General features: G+C 29.0%; 2 protein-coding genes across 9 annotated transcripts; one reads left to right on the forward strand and one right to left on the reverse strand.

Moving 5' to 3' along the window:
- The first annotated feature begins 98 nt into the window (after nucleotides 1-98).
- On the forward strand, nucleotides 99-16,616 carry LOC122532352 (protein lava lamp-like). Of its 8 annotated transcripts, XM_043661089.1 has the most exons (12): nucleotides 99-357; nucleotides 1,541-1,609; nucleotides 1,839-2,012; nucleotides 2,090-2,464; nucleotides 2,551-2,903; nucleotides 2,983-3,742; nucleotides 3,905-4,013; nucleotides 4,987-5,115; nucleotides 5,268-14,127; nucleotides 15,093-15,256; nucleotides 15,491-15,545; nucleotides 15,785-16,616. In XM_043661089.1, exons 3-12 carry the CDS (start codon nucleotides 1,845-1,847, stop codon nucleotides 15,807-15,809), a joined length of 10,998 nt encoding a protein of 3,665 aa, XP_043517024.1. In that variant the 5' UTR covers nucleotides 99-357; nucleotides 1,541-1,609; nucleotides 1,839-1,844; the 3' UTR covers nucleotides 15,810-16,616. The 8 variants fall into 8 exon arrangements, 6 of the variants coding, with proteins under 6 accessions (XP_043517024.1, XP_043517016.1, XP_043517034.1 ...); XM_043661081.1 differs by lacking the exon at nucleotides 1,541-1,609; XM_043661099.1 differs by lacking the exon at nucleotides 1,541-1,609 and having other exon boundaries at nucleotides 3,905-3,971.
- LOC122532387 lies at nucleotides 16,589-18,654 on the reverse strand. Its single transcript, XM_043661132.1, has 4 exons — nucleotides 18,491-18,654; nucleotides 18,284-18,419; nucleotides 17,767-18,215; nucleotides 16,589-17,595 (listed from the first exon to the last, which is right to left on the reverse strand). The coding sequence occupies exons 1-4, from the start codon at nucleotides 18,584-18,586 to the stop codon at nucleotides 17,197-17,199; spliced, it is 1,080 nt and encodes a 359-aa protein (XP_043517067.1). The 5' UTR covers nucleotides 18,587-18,654; the 3' UTR covers nucleotides 16,589-17,196.
- Between the last annotated feature and the right edge of the window lie 1,000 nt (nucleotides 18,655-19,654).

Below are 19,654 nucleotides of genomic sequence, written 5' to 3' on the forward strand. Positions count from 1 at the left end.
AGAATTTGTATTCGGAATAGAATTGCATACATTTTAAATTTTTGCTGCAAATAGTCTAATAATAACGAGAACTTCCGTAATGTGGCAGCACATACGCGCTTGGATGTCCAACTGCTTCCGGTTATAAAGGGAGTAATGTAGATTTTGCAATTTAAGGTGTAAGATTGCAATTTACTTAGTGTTTTTATGTAATTATTAATAAAAGTCATTGTAAATATTGTAAAGTTAGTTAAACATAGACATGAATGTATTTGATCTTGATTATATACAGATGTGAGTGATAAAAACACTATAATAAAATATGTGCACGAAAAGTTACGTGTTTCCATCTTGACAATTTCAGAAATATAAATAAAGGTAAACACAGCTACAGAAAGCAAATAATTTGTATTCATATAAAAATACAATTTTATTTATCACATCAGTAAAAATTGATTTTTGACTTCATGTAATCTTTAATTTTTAATATCCAAAATTTTTAGAATATATATGTTTTTTTCTGTTATGATATAAATTATGTCATTTAATTTCACATTTAAAGTTATTTGCGTAGGTTTATTTATTATTCATCGTGTTACCTTCTTATTTTGTAATTTATGTAAGATTTAATTATTTAATTGAAAATTTTTTAGGTTATCTTCTTCAGTTATTCATCAGTTATCATACATGTCATATTATTATTATTAGGAATTCAGAAAAGTTTTTGCAGATATTTGTTAATCATAATTCTAGGTATTTTTCTGATTGACAACGATTTTTTTAGAAGTGTGAAAAACATTTACTGCTACTGTCGATTGTGATAAGTTAGAAACAATTTCGGAAAAATTATGGAAAGAACAGCTAATATTGGTAAACAGAAAGAAAGTTTTGTTTCTTTAGGATAACATCCGACCACATGTGGCAAAGATGGTTCGTGATAAGATAATGAAACTTAAATGGAAGATTATGTTTCATCCATTATACTTGCCAGATGTTTTATCAACAGATTTTCATTTGTATCCCAGTCTGGGTAACTATATGAGGAACAAGCAGTTCACTAATGAAAATGATTTGAAAGAAGAAGTGTTATGATTTCTGATATTTTCTGTGATAAAATAAGAGATTTTTTTATAAAAATGGCATTTATAAGCTATTAAATTGTTGGAAGAGATTTAAAAAATGTGAGAGAAATTATAAAATGTGAAGATTCATATTTTGATGAATAAATTCATGTTTTTTATAATTCATGAAAAAGCAGCAAGTACTTTTCTGGATATTTAATTTAAAATTCAGTTTCTTAAAATTTTAAATGCAAAGTCTGTTTTACTATTATTTTTTATCATATATGAAGTAAATATATAAATATTATGTGTCTGTTTGTTGAACTTGCTGTAATATTCTTATATTGAAAAAAATTTTAAAATACATAAAAATAAATTTATATATAAATAAGTTTCTATTAAATATAAATTTTATATTAAAATTAATGTATATTATATATAAATATTTGTGTACAATATAGAAGTCTGATTATAATATTAGTATTTTCTTTATTTGATAGTTTATATAAGATGTCATTGGAAAAGTTACTACTTAAATGCGGCGTTGTAAGCATTAAATATGCTACAAGGTAAGCCGTGTGTATTCTGACATTCAGTGTCTATACACATAGATAATACAATTAGTTTATCCTAGTTGAGCTTTAATCCAATTAGTATATGAAAATGAGAGCAGTGGGTGACACACTGTCTGATAGAAACTTTCACTGCCATTGACTTCATAATTTCTTACTTACAAGAGTTTAAGTTTATCTTATATAAATTATAATGAAGTGGTTTTTATTGTTGTTAATTTTGCAGTTCACAATGTGGAGTGCATCAGAAGAACCACCAGAAATAATGGAGGAAGAGGTACTTGAACCTGTGGCACATGCAAAAGAAAAGTGTGAACAAAATAAAAGCCAGTTGGAAACTCTTAAAGAAATTATGTTGAAAAATAAACAAAGTTTAAAAAAGAAAGAAGAAGAAGTTCAGGTAATAATATTTGGCATTAATTTATAAAATTTTAATAAAAAAATTTTTATTTCACTGAAAATTAAATTTAAATTTAGGAGTATGCAAGAAGACTTTCCAAAATTAAATCTAGAGCTAAATTATCACGACGAAATAGAGAAGGAAATTTGACTTCCAAAGATGTAACTCATACATCTGAAACATCATTGGCAAATACATCTGATCAAAATATTGATGACATTAGTCAAGCAAAAACTGTAAAAGCAAAATCTACTTTACTCCAAAAGAAACTAGCAGAAAATAGAAAAGCCTTTGAACAGCGTAACAAAGAAATAATAGAAACTAAACGTGCAGTTGAAGAAAAAGTAGAAGCTATTAGACAGCAATTGGAAGAAAAAGATGTGACAGTAATGGGTTTTCCAAGGGATCAATTATCTGTTACTCCTGTTAAACCAGTGATGATTACTTCTGATGTTAGCAATTAATTTTTATGATTTAATTTTTGAAATAAATATTTTTATTATGTCGTGTTGATAATCACTCAATATTTTGATTATAGATCATGTCACCAATACAAATTGAAAGCATTCAAGAAAAGGAAAACAAAATTACAGAACTTAATAATAAAATTTTGGAACTTGAAGCCGTAATTATGGATCTTCAAGAAAATTTAAAAGAAAAAGATTCTGTGATTGAATCTAAAACAAAGGCAGTTACCCTTATGTCTGCAGATCTTTCAAAAAAGGGTAAAACGACATTAGATACTCTCGAAGATACGAAAGACGAAATGAGAACGATGCAGGAACATTTTGTACTTTTAGAGATGTCCCTGAAAAATAAGAATGAAAATCTTTTAATGCAACTGCAAGAAAGGGATAGTAAAATAGCAGAATTAGAAGATTCGATTGATGGGTAATTTTATAAACTTATTAAATATTTCTCAGAATTGATAAAAATCTTTTCTTATTATTTATTTCTTACTTTTATTTAGATTTAAGAAACAAATTAACAAGCAAAAGTTGTCTGAGTCAGCAAGTGCTGATTTCTCTCGTTCTACAATGGACGCTTTGGTAGAAAGTAAAGAAGTTATGAAATCAATGCAAGAAAATTTTGTACTTATAGAATCTTCCCTTAAAGCAAAAAATGAAAATTTATTACAGCAGTTGAAAGATTACGAGTTAAAGTTAGCCGAAGCTAATGAACGAATATTTAAACTGGAATCTGGTATTGGAATAGTCAGAGATCCAACTGTTAGTGATTTGCAGTTTAAATTGGAAAAATTGGAACATAATAATAAGCAGTTGCAAGATGAAAAATATGAATTACAAAAAAATGTTGCAGAATTACAAGATAAAATTGTAAATATATCTATGCATGGTAATGGTGCAATAATAGAAAAAGATAATAGAATAGTTGAACTTGAAAATTTAGTAGAAGAATTAAAACAATCTAATAAGCTTCTTGAAGAAGAATCTAAAGCAGAATTGCAAAATCAAGTGGCAGATTTAACACTAAAAAATGAAGAATATTTGAATAAAATAACCGATCTTGAAAATTTGGTACATAAACTTGAAGAACAAAAAAATGAAATTATGGCAAAATTACCAGAAGAAAATACTATTAGAGAAGATGAAAAAGTGATGAAACTTACTAAGGAATTAGAAGAATTGAATAAGAGTATGATCAAAATTAAAGCACAGCATAAAAGTAAAGTAAAAAGTCTACAAAAACAATTGGAGAACTTTAAAAAAGTGAGATATATTATAATATATCATAAGATAAAAAATTAATTTCATTTTAAATCATTTTAAAGATTTATTAGTTTCAAATTGATTGATCGTTCGAAAACATAAATAATTATTTACTTACAACAATAATAAAATTGATAAAGTATATGTAATTTTTAAATTTAGATGTCTGATACAAATGCGGAACTTGTCAAATTGGGGAATCAAGTGGCATTATTAGAGGAGGAGAAAGGTAACCTTCAGCTGAGTCTGGTAGACTTTGACGAGCTTAAAGGTAGGAACCAGGACAGAAATTCTGTCATCGCTGTTTCCATTGTTCTAGTTTCGTTATCAATTGTACGTGCAATGCATTGTCCATTTATATTATTCTTAAAATAATTATCCAGTCCCGTTTTCCTTATTGCGGAAAAATTCCAATGTTTATGTATATATTTATATATACATGTATTTAATAATACATATAAGAAATTTTTATTGAATTTTTGATAACTGATTTTGTGTGAAATAGTTACATAGAAAAAATTGTTAATATTTTCTTTACTCTTGTTGTTTTTCCTATAAGAGGAATATTGCTATCGAGACAGTTATAATTATGCAATCTTCTGGTGATGGAATCTTTTTACCTGATTAGTTAGGTACTTATACTAAATTATACAAATATTTATTTAGAACACTAATCAAATATATTATGTCACTATTTTAACATAACATGGTACCTACTTTACTTGTCAAAGTTTGCTACACTCTGATTCATAGAATTATTATAGATTTATTTGTTAGTAAATATTTTATATTATTTTTTACTTGTTTTTTTTTTGTATAATTAACTTATTTGCATGAACAATTAGAAATACAATTTTGTTATTTTTCTGAAAGCTATTTGCAGTATGTTGTATGATATCAATATTATACAAAATAATTGTTTAATATGATTCAAAATATAAAAGTTAACATTTGGATATATTAATATATTAAAATAATTAAATTAACACACAAGTGAATTTATGTTTGCTTTAAATTTGGGAATTTGCTTGTTGAATTAATAATTTCAAAAATATTAATCATGCTTAGTGCAAACTCGATTAATCTTTAGATTATAGTTGATACATTTAATTAAAAGTTGTTGAATTTAAGCTTGTTGAATATGAATTTATTTGTAATAATATAACAGTTAAATTGCTTGCTTTTGCATTTTTTATCAATTAATATTATACATACATCATTGGCCTGTTGTACGATTTGTATAGCCTCAGCAGGAGATTGGCAAGAACGTGTTGTTGATCTTGAAAATAAAGTTTCTGCTCAAGCGAAAGAAATTGAAATGCAAATTGAAGCTATTGCTACTCTAGAAAATCAAAAATTGGATTTAATGCAAGGTAACCTATGTATTGTTTTTTTATTAATATTTTTATTAATATGTTTATTAATTTGTTTATGAAATTAATGTTGAATATTGAATCGAAAAAATATTTTAAGAGGCATAATAAATAGATTTAATTATTTCATAAGTATTTGATTCTCATTTTAGAACTCCATATGGCAAAGCGAGAAATCTCGTCCTTAGAGGCAGAAAATGCAGAATCTGAGAATCTTAGAGTAACTGCAGAAATTAAAGTGGTTGATCTTGAAGAACAGTTAGAAGCTCTGCATAGATTACAAAACGAAAATAAATCAGAATCTTTATCAGACACTAATCATACAGAATTGATTAAACAAGTAGAAACTTTAACCCAAGAAAATGCCGAGTTATATAATAGAATATCAAAATTCGAGGAAAAAGGAACATCTGATACTGGATCTACTGAGTCGTTTGAAGCTATACAAGAATTGGATAAAACTGATTTGTTGAAAAAGATTGAAGATTTAACACAGAAAAACAATGAATTAACTCTTAAATTAAATAAACTTCAACAAAAAGAAAATTTTTATGCCGAATCTACGGAATCTATAAATGATACAGATAAAAATGAATTATTAAAGAAGATTGATCAGTTAACCCAAGAAAATACTGATTTAACAGTTAAATTAAGCAGAATGGAAGAAAAAGGATCTTCTGATACAGGTTCAACAGAATCTTTTGAACGAATTCCAGAACATAATGAGAATATGACAAAAATTGAACTTCTTACACAAGAAAATAGTGAACTTGTAATCAAACTTACAAAACTTGAGGAACAATTAGGGCACATAGAATCTAAATCAGATATTGATTTAAAACTAAAAATTGATGTTTTATTGCAAGAAAATGATAATCAGTCTGTAGAATTATCGAAACTCAAAATTCAAATAACAGATCTTGTTGAAGAGAATAGTAAATTACAAAAACAAATTGAAATATTGTCTACAAACAATAGTGATTTAGCAACTCAGTCTGCTAAATTAGAGGATCAAATTGAAAATAAACAATCCGAAACTTCCGAAATATCAAAGAGAGAAGTTGATTTCAAAGCGCAAATTGATATGTTAATCGAAGAAAAAGATCTTTTACAAAAAGAGGTGAAAGAATTACGTACTTCATTAGAACAATGGCATGAAACAACTCAGGACCTTCAAATCAATGATTTGAGAATTAGAATAGAAGAATTATTAAAAGAAAACGAAGAAGTGGTAACGAAAGTGTCAGAACTTAAACATTCCAATCAGAAGTTAAAAGAAAATCTAACTGAAGTGATTCAGGAAAAAGAAGAATTATATTTAAAAATAAATCAAATGTTACAAGATAAATCTAATAATGAAAAGTTAGAACTTATTGAAAAATCGGAGAAACTGAATCAAGAAAAGAAAAATGTTGCTCAAGATAAAGAAATCAAGGATAAGCAAATTGGCACTGTTACACAATCTGATCAAGAAGTATTTGAAATACCACAATCAGATGATTCTCTACCTCAACAAACAGAATCCATGATTATTGCTTCTTTGCAACATGAGATAGAAGAATGCAAAACTTTAATTGCAGAACAGACAGATATAATCAAAGAAATGAAAATAAAACTTGCAAACAAAGAAGAGGAATTGAAAGGAAAGGATAAACAAATTGTAGAATATGAGAACTCTGAAAAGAAAGTGGAGAGTTTAGAAAAGGAATTGAAAAAAATGTTTAGTACTCTAGAAGAATGGAAATACAAATCCAATGAATTGCAAGAAAAAATGAAAGAATTGGAGGCACAAAAAATTTCCATTGAAGACAGATTCAGAATTTTGCAAAATGAAAATAAAATGTTACTACATGAAAAAGAAAATAAAGATGCAGAAATTATTTTACTGAAACAACAATTGCAGAATACAACAACGACATTTGAATTAAAGCTTCAGGAGCAACTTGCAGCCATTTCTGAAAAGGATAATGAAATTACTCATTTTAAAGAAATCATCGAGGATAAAAATCAAGAATTACAAACCAAATATACAGAACTTCAAAATAAGATGATTACGATTGATAGTTTACAGGATGAACTTAATAACTGTAAAATATTAATTCAAGATAAGGATTCTTTATTAACATCGATGTCCGATGAAGTAGTGAATCTTAATAATCTAGTGAAAAGTAAAGAAGAAGAAATACATACTTTGAGGAAAGACATTGTTGAATTAAATAATAAAGTAAAAGAATCAATGCCTATAAAAGATTATAATGCTTTAATAGAGCAATTAAAAGATAAGAATATGATTCTTGATGAACTTGAATGTAAGATCAGTGCAACTACCAAAGAAAATAGCAATCTATTAGAGAAAGTGAAAAATCTATCTCAACAAAATAACGATATTCAAAATCAATTAATCGAGAAGCAACGAGAATTTGTCGACTTACTAACAATGAAAGATCATTTGGAAGCACAAATTGTAGAGTCTAAAAATGAAAAAAGTGAAATTGAAAAGCAAATTTGGGAATTACAGAGCATTATAGACAACAATTCAAAATTTATCAATGATTTGCAAGCAGAATTAAAGAGTACTTATAAACAGATAGAACAATTGAAAGTTAAGCATACTGAAGATATACATCTACAAAATCAAAGACTTGAAAATGTAATTGAAGAATTGAATGCTAAGATGCAAGAATGTGAAATTTTGAGAGGTAATTTGGAAGAGAAGGAAAGGCTAGTTGGTTACAATATAACTGAAGAAACTAAAGTTGCTTTAGAAACTAAAGTTGCTGATTTGGAGCAAAAGTTGAAGGACTCTGATGACAAGATACAAATGCAGCTAGAAAAGATGAAAAAGATTGCTGCTAATCTAAAAAAGAAAACGGCTATATGTCAAGAGCTTGAGAGTAGAGTTACCGAGCTCGAAGAAAAGTGGACAACTGAAAAAGATGAAAAAGAAGCTAAAAACAAGCAAATTCAAGATGTGGAGATTGCAATACGTGAGAAGGATAATAGAATAGTTGATTTAGAAGAAAAATTAATGCAAGCTAGAAACGAATCTACAGAAGCCTCTAAGGATATTGAAAGATTAACGCATGATTTGGCTAATTTAAAAGAAATACCTCTACTTAGGCAACAAATTACAGAAATGGAAGAGGAAATTGTAAAATTACGTCAAGATATTGAATCTTCAACGGTCGAACTCACAACAGAAAGAGAAAGTAAACAGAAAATAATCTCGGAGTATGAATCTTATAAACAACAAGTTATCCAAGAAAATGAACGTAAACAATCTGAGCTAGAAGATATGAAGGAGAAAGCTAGAGAACTTAGTGTACGAATGCAAGTTATGGAGACAGAATATGTTGAACAGCTTACATTAATTAATGATCTTAAGGCTGAGAATGGCTTATTGTTATCAAAACAGGCGCATATTAATGAAAAATTAGAGACTGTTGAAAAAGAATCAGAAAAACAAAAATTGTTGATCGAGCAGCTAGAGAAAACAGTTAACACATCTATGGAAACCACACAAACTGCAGAGGAAGAAACTATTGAAGATGATGCAAAAATGACTGGAGCGCATCATTGCAATCATTGTGAACAATTCCAGACTTTGGTGCAAGCATTGGAAGCAAAATTACAAGAACGGGAAGCTGAAATTGAGAATTTGGATAACGAATTAGCTAATTCTATTGGTAATTTTGTTCAAATGAGAGAATCTCTTAGGTATAACGATTTGATGAACCAAACTAGCATGAGAAATAGGTCATTGGAGGATTCATACAATGATCTTTTGTTCCAATATAATTCATTAATAACAAATTATGAGGAAGTGAAAGTAAAATCGGAAGAAACATTGAAGGAAAATGAGAAATTGATAGCAAAGATTGAGGAGCTGCAATCTACAAATACCACTATGGAAGAAAAGATAATTACAATGGAGCAAACGTTAGAAGTTAATAAGCAAAAAATCGAAAGTATTGATTTATTAAACTCTGATTTAACAAAAAAATGTCAATTACAAGAAACAGAATTATTAAACATACAACAGGAAATGCAAATTGTTCAGAAACGCGCTGATCAACTAGAACAACAATTGACCCTTCAAATAGATTCTTTTAAATTCATGGAAGCACAGAAAGCCATTGTAGAAAAATCGTTGCAAGATACTAAACACAGCTTGGGACAAGAAATTGAGACTCTTAAAGTCGATAAAGAATCCAGTGAAAAAAGAATAGGGGAATTACAAGTGGAATTAGAGGCATATAGAAATCAGAGTAAAGAATCTATGGAGAAATCAAAGAAAGAGACACCCGTTTTTGATAGTGCTCTTCAAGATAATGCTCCCCAATTATTCGATGCTTCTAAAATCTTTGGTATGCCATCTACTTCTGATTCTGATCTTTTGACTGATAAAGAAGTGAAAAGATTGCAGACTTTATTAAATGAAAAGGAAACACAGTGTTCTAATTTGACTCAAGAGATTAATCATTTGCAGAAAATGATGATTGAAGAAAGAACACAAATATCTCAGAATTATAGTCAATGTGTTGAAAAATTAGAAATTTCGCAAAAGCAATTGCATGCAGCAGAGACAAATATACAGAAACTAGAACAAGTATCGATTGAAAAAGAAAAACAGATCGATTCATTGAATGCAGAATTGCGCAATCTTAGCATGCAAGTAATGGAACAGCAAAATGATATGGACAATAAATTCAAAGAATCATTGCTAGCTAAAGACAATCAAATAGAGGAACTAAACACGAGTTTGATTTCCATGAGAGAAACATTAGATAAAGCGATCACAGATCGAAATCAACAAAATGGCCTTTTAGAATCATATAAGTTACAGATAAATAACTTAGAAGCAGAATTGAAAAATTTGACTGATTTTGAAGTAATACAAGAACTGGAAAATCATATTTCAGTTCTTACTAAGGAGCGTGACTTGCTACAACTACAAGTGAATGACTTGTCTAGGTCTATGGAGAAATTGAAAGACTCCATGAACGTTGAACGAAACTTACAGGTAGAAATTGAGAAAACTGTACATGAAAGGGACGAAGCCAGAGAATTAGTTGCAAATCTTACACGAACTTTAGAAGATATTCATGAACAGTCTGATAAAACGGATACGTCAACAAAAGAACTTATTCCATTAGAAAAAGTTCCTGTTACACAACAAATAGAATCAGAAATTACAACAGAGGGAATTCAGCAGGAAGTTTTATTGGAGATGGAAGCTACATGGGATGTAGGATCGATTGAAAAACTTAGTGTTGATGAGGAAACCTGGGAATGGAATGCGGAAGATGCTCAGTTAGCTAGTGAACAACATCTCACCACGACATTAATTCCCAGTATGGAAATGCAGTTACAAGCCAGAGTAGATGATCTTCAGGATCAGATTAAAGATTTTGAGAAGGAAAAGGAGAAAATAATAGAAGAAAGTAAAGCAGTTCAATTGAAAAACATGAAGATGATAAAGAAATTGAAGGAGTACAAAATACAGATAGACAGTCTTCAACAACAGCTAAAAATACAAAAATCAGCAAGTGATTTTTACGAATTGGACTCTGCAATAGAGGAGGAATTGAAATCTCAGATCAGTAAATTGGAAAAGACCTTAAGTGAGATTAAAGAGGAACATAAAAATACTGTTGTTGAGAAAGAGGCTTTGATGAAACGTTTAGATGTTGTAGTCTCTGCGAATGAAAGATATATGGAAATGAAGGAAAGACAGGATATGGATATGGAGGTATTGCGTATTCGAAATAAGGAATTGTCTGATAAAGTCGATGCTCTTGATAAAAAATTACAGGAAAGTGCACTTAATTTGGATAAAAATGACACTTCTCAAAATGAAAGCATTGTTTCCTCCAACAAAGAAGCTAAGTCAGTTATACAGGAACATTCTCGAGAGAAACGATCTCTTCAAGAAATAGATTATGAAACTTTGTCTAAAAACTATAAAGATGAGATCGACGATCTTAAAGATGAAATAGAGGCACTTGCGACTGAGAATGAGCAACTTCAACATTTCTTGGCAGAACAAAAGAAGAAATTATTTACTTTAGAATCAAAACGAACTGCGGAAGAAAGTGAATCTATCCAGATTGTTGACGATTTAAATAAAAGAATTTCGGAGTTACAAGGAACGTTAAATAAATCTAGAGAAGAATATGATTTACTGAGGAAGCAGTATGAACAGAGTTTAATGGATGCCAACGATCAAGTTACAGCCATGAGACAAAATACTGATCTTTTAAAGGAAGAAGCATTTGAAAAAACTAGTAAGTTAGAAACGGAAATATCCGAATTGCGTCAACAGATTGAAACCTCCGAATCAAACGTTATCGAGTTACAGAAAAAATTGCAGGAAGTTCTACAACAAAAAACATTCCTAGAAGAAAAATTAGTCACTTCAGAGAAGCAATTATCTTCTGTGAATGCATCGATGATGGAAGTGACCGATCTTTTGAATATCAGGATACAAGAAGTGGCTGACTTGAAGCAGGAACTTCAGAGACAATATGTAGATCATGAAGATGCAAAGATAAAGTTGCAGAGTGCTAGACAGGACTTGAGTCAGGAACTCAATGAGAAGAAACAACAATTAGAAACTCTGAAGAAATCTTTTAGTGAGAAAGAAAATGAATGTATTCAACAACAGAGTGTGGAAACTGTTAGTGCTCTCATCAGTCAAGCTACTCAAGAATTAGTACAAAAGCATGCAATAGAAATTGAAGAAAAAGAAAAACAGATACGAGATCTTAATGAAAAATTATCAATGTTAGAAATAGTTATGAATGAATATTCACTCAAAAAAGACAGTAGTCAAAATCAGTTTGATGCTCAAGAACTGGAACTTCTAAAGCAGAAATTGATGGAGAAGGAGTCAACTTTGACATTTGTCCAGACGAATTTGACATCAATAAAAGACCAGTTTGGTAAAAAAGAAATAGAGTTATCTGAAAGTAAGGAAAAAATTCAAAAATTGTCATTGGAGAACCAGAAATATTCGGAAACTGTTGAAAAACTACGTAAGCGTTTGAATGAATCTGAAGCAACATCAATCAGTGTTAATGAATATATATTACGTATTCAGAACTTAGAGCAAGAAATTCAAAATATGAACATTACTTTGATAAATAAAGAGTCAATTTTGCAACAGTATATTCAAGAAATCACGGAACAAAAAACACTTTTAGATAATAATAAAATCGAAATTGATAAACTTCGCACGGAAACGCAAACAATAATAGATTTAAAAACAGAGCAAATAGATAGTTTAAATTTGGAATTAGAAGAGACTCGTAGGATGTTGGAAGAAACTCGACATAATTTGAATGAGAAAATATCTTTGTTAGAAAAGAGTGATCAGATGTTAAATGAAAACCAAATAGAGATTGATAGATTGTTAACTATACAGCAGAATCAATGTCAACAGAGTTCTTCTAATATTGTAGATGGTTTGCCTATTTTCAGAATGGGTAATGATGAAGAAAATTTACAACGCATAATAGATACCATGCAAGTTGAATTGGAAAACAAACAGGAGGAAATTGAGCATTTGAAATACATTCTAAATGAAAATACATATCCCAATATGATTCAAGAAATGCAACAGAGGATTAATTGTTTATATAATGAAAAAGTTGAACTAGAATCTGCTTTGGAAGTAGCTAATATAAAAGTTGAAGAAAAAGAGAAACAGATTGATACTTTGAGACAACAAATAGAGATACGAAATCAGGAATCCATTTCCAAGGAAGAAGCAAATCTTCATTCCAAAGATCGAAGGTCAATTCAAGATCAAGAACAGATTGTTACACTTCAGAATGAGTTGTATGCCAAGGAACAGGAAATTAACGAACTTAAATATATCATAGCTGAAAAAGACTCTCAATTGTCTTTGCAAGTCAGCATGGAGCCTCAATCAGACGAGTTTGAATTACGTGAAATGGTGCAGAGATTGACTTCTGAATTATATGGTAGGGAACAGGAAATTCAACATTTGAAATCAACAATTGTTGAATTGCAGAAAGAAATTTCTCGTCTGCAAGAGTTTGAAAGGCTCTCAGAAACAACTAAAGAAACTATACAGAAATTTAGCGCAGAGAAAGAACAGATTCGTTTACAGGCTCAAGAATTTCTGGAGAAAAAACTAAAAGAAAAAGAAACAGAGATTGATGAAATAAAGCAAAAGTTAGCTAAAGAGAATGAAAATGTTTTAGACGAATTACGATTGAGGGGTAGGGACATTGAAAATCTAACGAAGCAATTGAAAGAATTCTCTATGACAGAACAAATATTGAAAAACGAATTGCATCAAAAGGATGAAGAACTGATCCGGGTAAATTCCAATTTGGCAGAAAAGGAACGTAGACTAGCTGAAGTGAGTATCACTAAAGATGCTGAGCTTCACAATTTGAAAATTCAAATTTATGAGAAAGAGGAACGTATAGAGGAACTTTTAGCATTATATGACAAAGAACAAAAACAACTTATGGAACTCAAAAATACTTTAGCAGCCAGAGAAACAGAAATAAATTCGTTGAAGACACTTTTAGAAGACAAAGTAAAGGAATATCAATTAATTCAAAATGTTTTAAAGAAAGACGTTCCTGTGATTGAGACTTCTGCAGTTCGAAGCATAGAAACTTCTAGCGAAGAAAGTAAAACATCGACCTCACAGGAACTAGATGTTGCATTGTATATGCTTCATCAAAGAGATATCAGATGTGAGGAATTAACTCATGAATTGATGCAATTATTGGAAGAACGTGATACATTGCAATTACGTCTCTCTAATGCAATTAGAGTGAACGAGGAGCTGAGAAAGATGAGTAATTCAGCAAGTTCTGATCTTAGTCCAAAAAAGGAAATGTCCTCTTCTGGCAGTGTGGAACCAATTGTAGAACATCCTTCGCCATCAAAGTCTGAGGGACCAATTGAGATAGCCAAGGAAGCTATTGATGCTCCAATTGGTGAAGACAAGGAGTCTCTTGTCTCAAAGTATGTACTATACATGTTCTTTTATTTTAATTAAATTTTTTTGTTTTAATCAATTGTAGATATCATTGATATCTATCATTATGTATTGTGATTAATGATCATCATATGATTAATGATTCTTTTGGAATTACTTTTTCTCTTTATAAGATATAATATATTATATATTATATATTTTCAAATAAAAATGACTCACGGTTTATTTTGATTTCTTTTTATTTAAAATGAAAATATATTCTGGAAAAATATATTTTCTATAAATTTTTATTGTTAGGCAAAATAATTGCATGTTTTAATTTTAGTCTATTGTTTTTGTTTCAGTCTGTTGTAATATTTTTTATTTTTTTAGCTGTTTTGTGCTAAATAGTTTTTATGAAATAGGATTTTATTATCTAAGAAAAACGCTTTTTAACGTTGTGTTAATTAAAGAATTACGCATCTGTTTAGCTAAATTTGCTTAACTTGTAGCAGATTTGGAAACAAGTTGATTTATCCTTTCTTCTGTAACCCTGCATGATCTATTCATGTTGTTTGAAGTTTTGCATCAATTAATCTGAGTAGGATAAATGTTTTCAATTAAGTATGTTCTCAATAAGTATTTCTCAAGAAACAAATTAATGTTTTGGGAGTTCCTGTTCCATCCAGTGCATTAGAGATTCGAAGGTTTGATAAACAAAATTTTCTTTTAAATCTCTTTTCCTAAATTATACATAAGATAGTCTTTAGATTGAATAAAAGGGAGGAGGACATAAAAATTATACCTTGATTCACTTTAATAGACTCGTGAATTGGCTAGTTATAAAGATATGAGCTACTTATAAGAGCTTTAAATATTCGAATGCAATGGTAAATTTGCTCCTAAACATTTTATCTGTAAGGAGAATTAATTTTTTATTTTTCTTGGTAGAAATGTGTTAAGTAGTAAAGTAAGCTCCTTATTTTATTGTACAAGCTAGTTTTCCCTTTAGGCTGTCACAGCTGCAAACGGTGAGCCACGCAAAAGACGTGCGATTGAGGGATGAACGAGAGCTGAGGCACACACAGCAAATGTCTTTGCTAGCGCACAAAGACGTTTTAAGTACCTTGCCTCCTGAAGCAGCTGCCAGGCTCATCAATGCAAATTATACACTCTGTATGTATCTTTAGACAAATTCAACATTTTTAGTTTTCACCTTATTTTCTATAGTAATGTAGAACTTTTTACTTGGCTTCGTAAGTGTTTTGTTTTTCACATATTTTAAGCTTTCTTAAATATTAATACAAGAGAAATGTAATGAAGTGTAAGATTTTGAGAAAAAATATATTTTATAGAAATTCCAAAATATTTAAAGTGCTGATTATAAATCTTTTGATTTTGTGCTTACAGCTAGGGATGTTCAGAGTCAGTCGAGCGTTCTGTTAAATTGGCTGTGGGGTAAAAGGTAAATTTTAAATTAATATATTGTATATAGATCGGTTTTGATTAATAAAGAGAGAATGGCAGTAATGTTATTGATTTTTGGAGTGGTTTTATTAAGAAATACTTAGATGCTTAATTTCAATAATTTTTAATTTATTTATTTCTTTCAATTTATATTCTAATAATCTCATTATTATTTTTCTTTTTGAAATTTTAATATTCTAGAAATATTTATCATAATAAATTAACATAATGTTGTAGCACACCAAAGGTGGTACACATGTGATGGAATATTAATGACGGTAAAGTGAATACCATCCTTGCCTTCTGGATACATTCCTGCCAAGTGCCAACTGCCGAGACTATTTCCCTAATCAAATTAAATCGAAAGAAAAGAGCAATTAAAAATGTTTCGATTAATTGATTGGCATTTTATGAGGGCGATGTGATTGTAAAATGTGATGCACGTATTACTAGGATTCAGGGGTGCAAACACGTTTGTACTTTTGATGTGACAATTCTGAGCATTGAAACATTAACTGCGTCGTGTTTCTCTTAAGGCTTCTGAAATAAAAGTCGATCTCTTCAAAATAGAAGAGAATATGAGGATATGACTTAATTGTATTATAATCGTTGTATAGCTATCGTGTTAGATATATTATAAACGAAACATTGCCTTGAAGAAACAAATGTATATTTCAGTTATTTTATTAGCTCTGAAATTGTTAATAGTATAACATGTTTCTCGGATATCGAGTTCTGATATCTGATGGAAATATATTTGTTCCAATGATTACTCTTTTATAGTTTTTACAAATTGTTTTATTTAACATGCGTTTTATGCAAATCCTTTGTAATTTGCCAGCCACTTACCAACACGAATGTTTTTAGGTAGTATTACCAAATCGCAAATAAATTTTAATAAAATACTGACAAATCACATGATTATCGAAATCTAAAAAGGTTTTATTCACCAATAAAAGCGCCGTATTTGTTGCTTTTTAACCGTGATGATTCGAACTTTCTATTTCCACGAAATTTTGTACAGGAACAGAAAAGCATAAATAAATTATAAAATTAAAATATTTATTCATAAACGTGTTGTTATTGTTAGTCATTGATGTAATAGATTTTAGTTTGTGTGTGTGTGTGTGTTTAATCCCGTTACAAGTGTCGTAGGTATAATTGTTTATACCATTCAGTGTGAATATTCTGTAAACATTAATTAAGATTATGGACTATTTACAAATATTGCGAATTATTCCACGGATCTTTTCTGAAAGTACAGCAAACTTGTTAAACAAGCGGTACTTCTGAGTTCAAAATTTGTCTTTCATCTTATCACCGTTATCCTATTAACGATATAATACTTTTGTATATCGTACGGATCACGTTTTATATAAGAAAATGAAGAACGAGATGATACGAGGTAAAAATTTTTATGGATGCTTTCATTCAATATTCATTTTGTGAATTCACAAATGAACAAATATTTCATTTAGTTTGATTAAAATATCTAATATTCGTACAAGATAATATGCCGAGTGTAATAATCTTTTATGGTAATTAAAAAGATAGTACTCGTGTATCTCGTTCTGTTAATTTATTTTTTCTTAGGCATACGTATTTTGTTAAATTTGCTATAATTTATAGTGTAACTGATTCCTTTGTGATTATCCAGATATTTGGAATTCTTCAAATTCGTTGTTTGAGTTAGTTTTTCTACATTTGAAAACGAATAATATGATTACTCCAACGACAAAAAGACTACAAATAATAGACATTATTATAGTTGCCGAATCGGAATATTGTTGAAATTCCTTAGCATTTGTATAAGTAAGTGCTAATGGATTAGGTTCGTCCCAACTAGTCCAAGTATTATTCCAAAGTAATGGATTTGCTTTGGGATCTCCATCCAAATTACTAGGAGGTATCACACTTAATTTATGCTTCATAAGAATCTTTTTAAACACGGCTAAAATTACTGGTCTCTTTTCAGCAAGATTCACCATTTCACAAGGATCATTTTTTATGTTAAAGAGGCATGGTGCTATTATAGGTTCACAGGAAATCTATAATAAAATTATAGATTAATTTTTTAAAACTGCAGAGCACAAGGTGGTTATAAAACTTATAACAAGCTACGGTATTTTTGTTAGTGAAAGTAAAGAAAAAGAATGAAGACAAATTATACGTAATATAACTACAAATAACAAAGTGATTTTTATTTAAATGATACTAACCTTGTTTTTTTCTTTGATGTTACATTTTATCTGCGCTTCTTTTCGTATTTCAGAAATATCTTTGGTGGTAAGTATCTTCTCTTGAAAATTGGTTTTAGAAATAGTAGCGTATATGGTTTTTATATCTCTTTTTTTTCTTTCCTTCAATTTCATTGCTTGTTTAGCAGTAACAATACCGGATATCGCGATACCCGTCTTGCTGTACAATACTTTGTAAGGATCGTATTGAGGGGAAGTGCCTTCGGATGAATTTCCACTTGCTCCAAGCCAGGCACTTCCAGTTTCTGTCCGGCCGATAATATATTTGAAATCACCTCGTCTAATAGCAGCATAATTACTAAGATCGTCGATATTGATCACTATTTCGGACCTGAGACTGATTCTGTCTGACACTAAAGCTGGCCAAAGATCGAATCCATCGATGTTTCCGAGTTGCTTCCTATTCACTCCTAAAGAAGTGAATTACATTAATTTTAATCAAATAAATTTTGTTATATATTAATATAAATTTGCAAACCTGCTGCAGACAAAAGTGTGGGAAGCCAATCGGACATAAACATCATTTGATTTGAAACTCTTTTAGATTTTTTAATCAAAGGACTCCAGATGGCTGCAACTCCTCTTGTTCCACCTTCCCATGGACTGTTCTTTATCTGAAAAATTTTCAAAGTTTTAGCTGTTTAAGATGTATCAGCATTTTATGAAGAATATATTGAATATTCACGCCTCGAAGAGGATAATTGCTGCCTTGATTACTCAGTATACCCTCAGTTGGTGCACCATTATCGCTCATGAAGACTACTATACTGTTTTCCAACATTCCGCGATTTCTCAGTGCATCTATTACTTCGCCAACACTTTGATCCAATTTCGATACAACGGCTGTAAGTATACATATACATATAATAACTTAATTATATAACTAATGTTAAACATAAATTTTGAAATTTCACTGTATCAATAGAAACTGTTGTTTCTTTAGTTACAAAAGCATAGAAATTGATAAGAAATTTTTAATATAAAATATTTTTTATAATTATTATTCTGAATTATTTAGAAAAAATTGTAGTTTGGTAATATATTTTAAATACTGCTATTCAATAATTCTATTCAAATACTGCTAATAATTTATAATAATAATAAATTTAATTTTTCGTGTACAAAGACAATATGAATACAAGAATATCGCCCTTGTCTTTCCTCGTCTTTTATGCAATAGATTTTGTAAAATTAAATGACATATATCTCCTAATAATAAAATATTTTTTAAACTAATAATTTTTTAACATACGTAAGTTAGTACGTTTTTACAGAAAAATCGAGCTGCGTTGATTAATATGTAAAAAATATATCATTTCATTTAAAATTCAAGATTACCTTGATATCTTCGAAAATATAACATATCTAAAAATCAAAACATATTCATTTGATTGAATACAATAAATTTCATTTCAAACATTTTTCTATAAAATCATTAGTTATTTCAGAACTATCAGAAAATCATTAGTTATTCTTATTGTATCATCTGACTGCATGTATGTTTGAATACAATAATATATTGTATACACATTTATTATTATATAAATGTCGAAAGAGTTTTTTAAATCTGATTTGTAATTTAAAAATGAAAGATAAAAATATTTGTCAAATAATAAAATACTTTAACGTCGCAAATTGGATTTCAGAAATGAATTTAATAAATATTATATGTAGTTATAGTGATTATTAGGTACAATTTTTTTTATTATTATGAAATAATAATAATAGTAATAAAAAATTTTTTTAATGATTATTTTTATATAAATTCATATACACTTTAAAAAAATAAAACCTTGATAAAAAATTGTTTATATTAAGTATTTGTATTACATAATATACATAGTAAATA

This window comes from Frieseomelitta varia, unplaced genomic scaffold (genome assembly GCF_011392965.1).
Source record: "Frieseomelitta varia isolate USP_RPSP 00005682 unplaced genomic scaffold, Fvar_1.2 scaffold_14, whole genome shotgun sequence".
Taxonomy (NCBI): domain Eukaryota; kingdom Metazoa; phylum Arthropoda; class Insecta; order Hymenoptera; family Apidae; genus Frieseomelitta; species Frieseomelitta varia.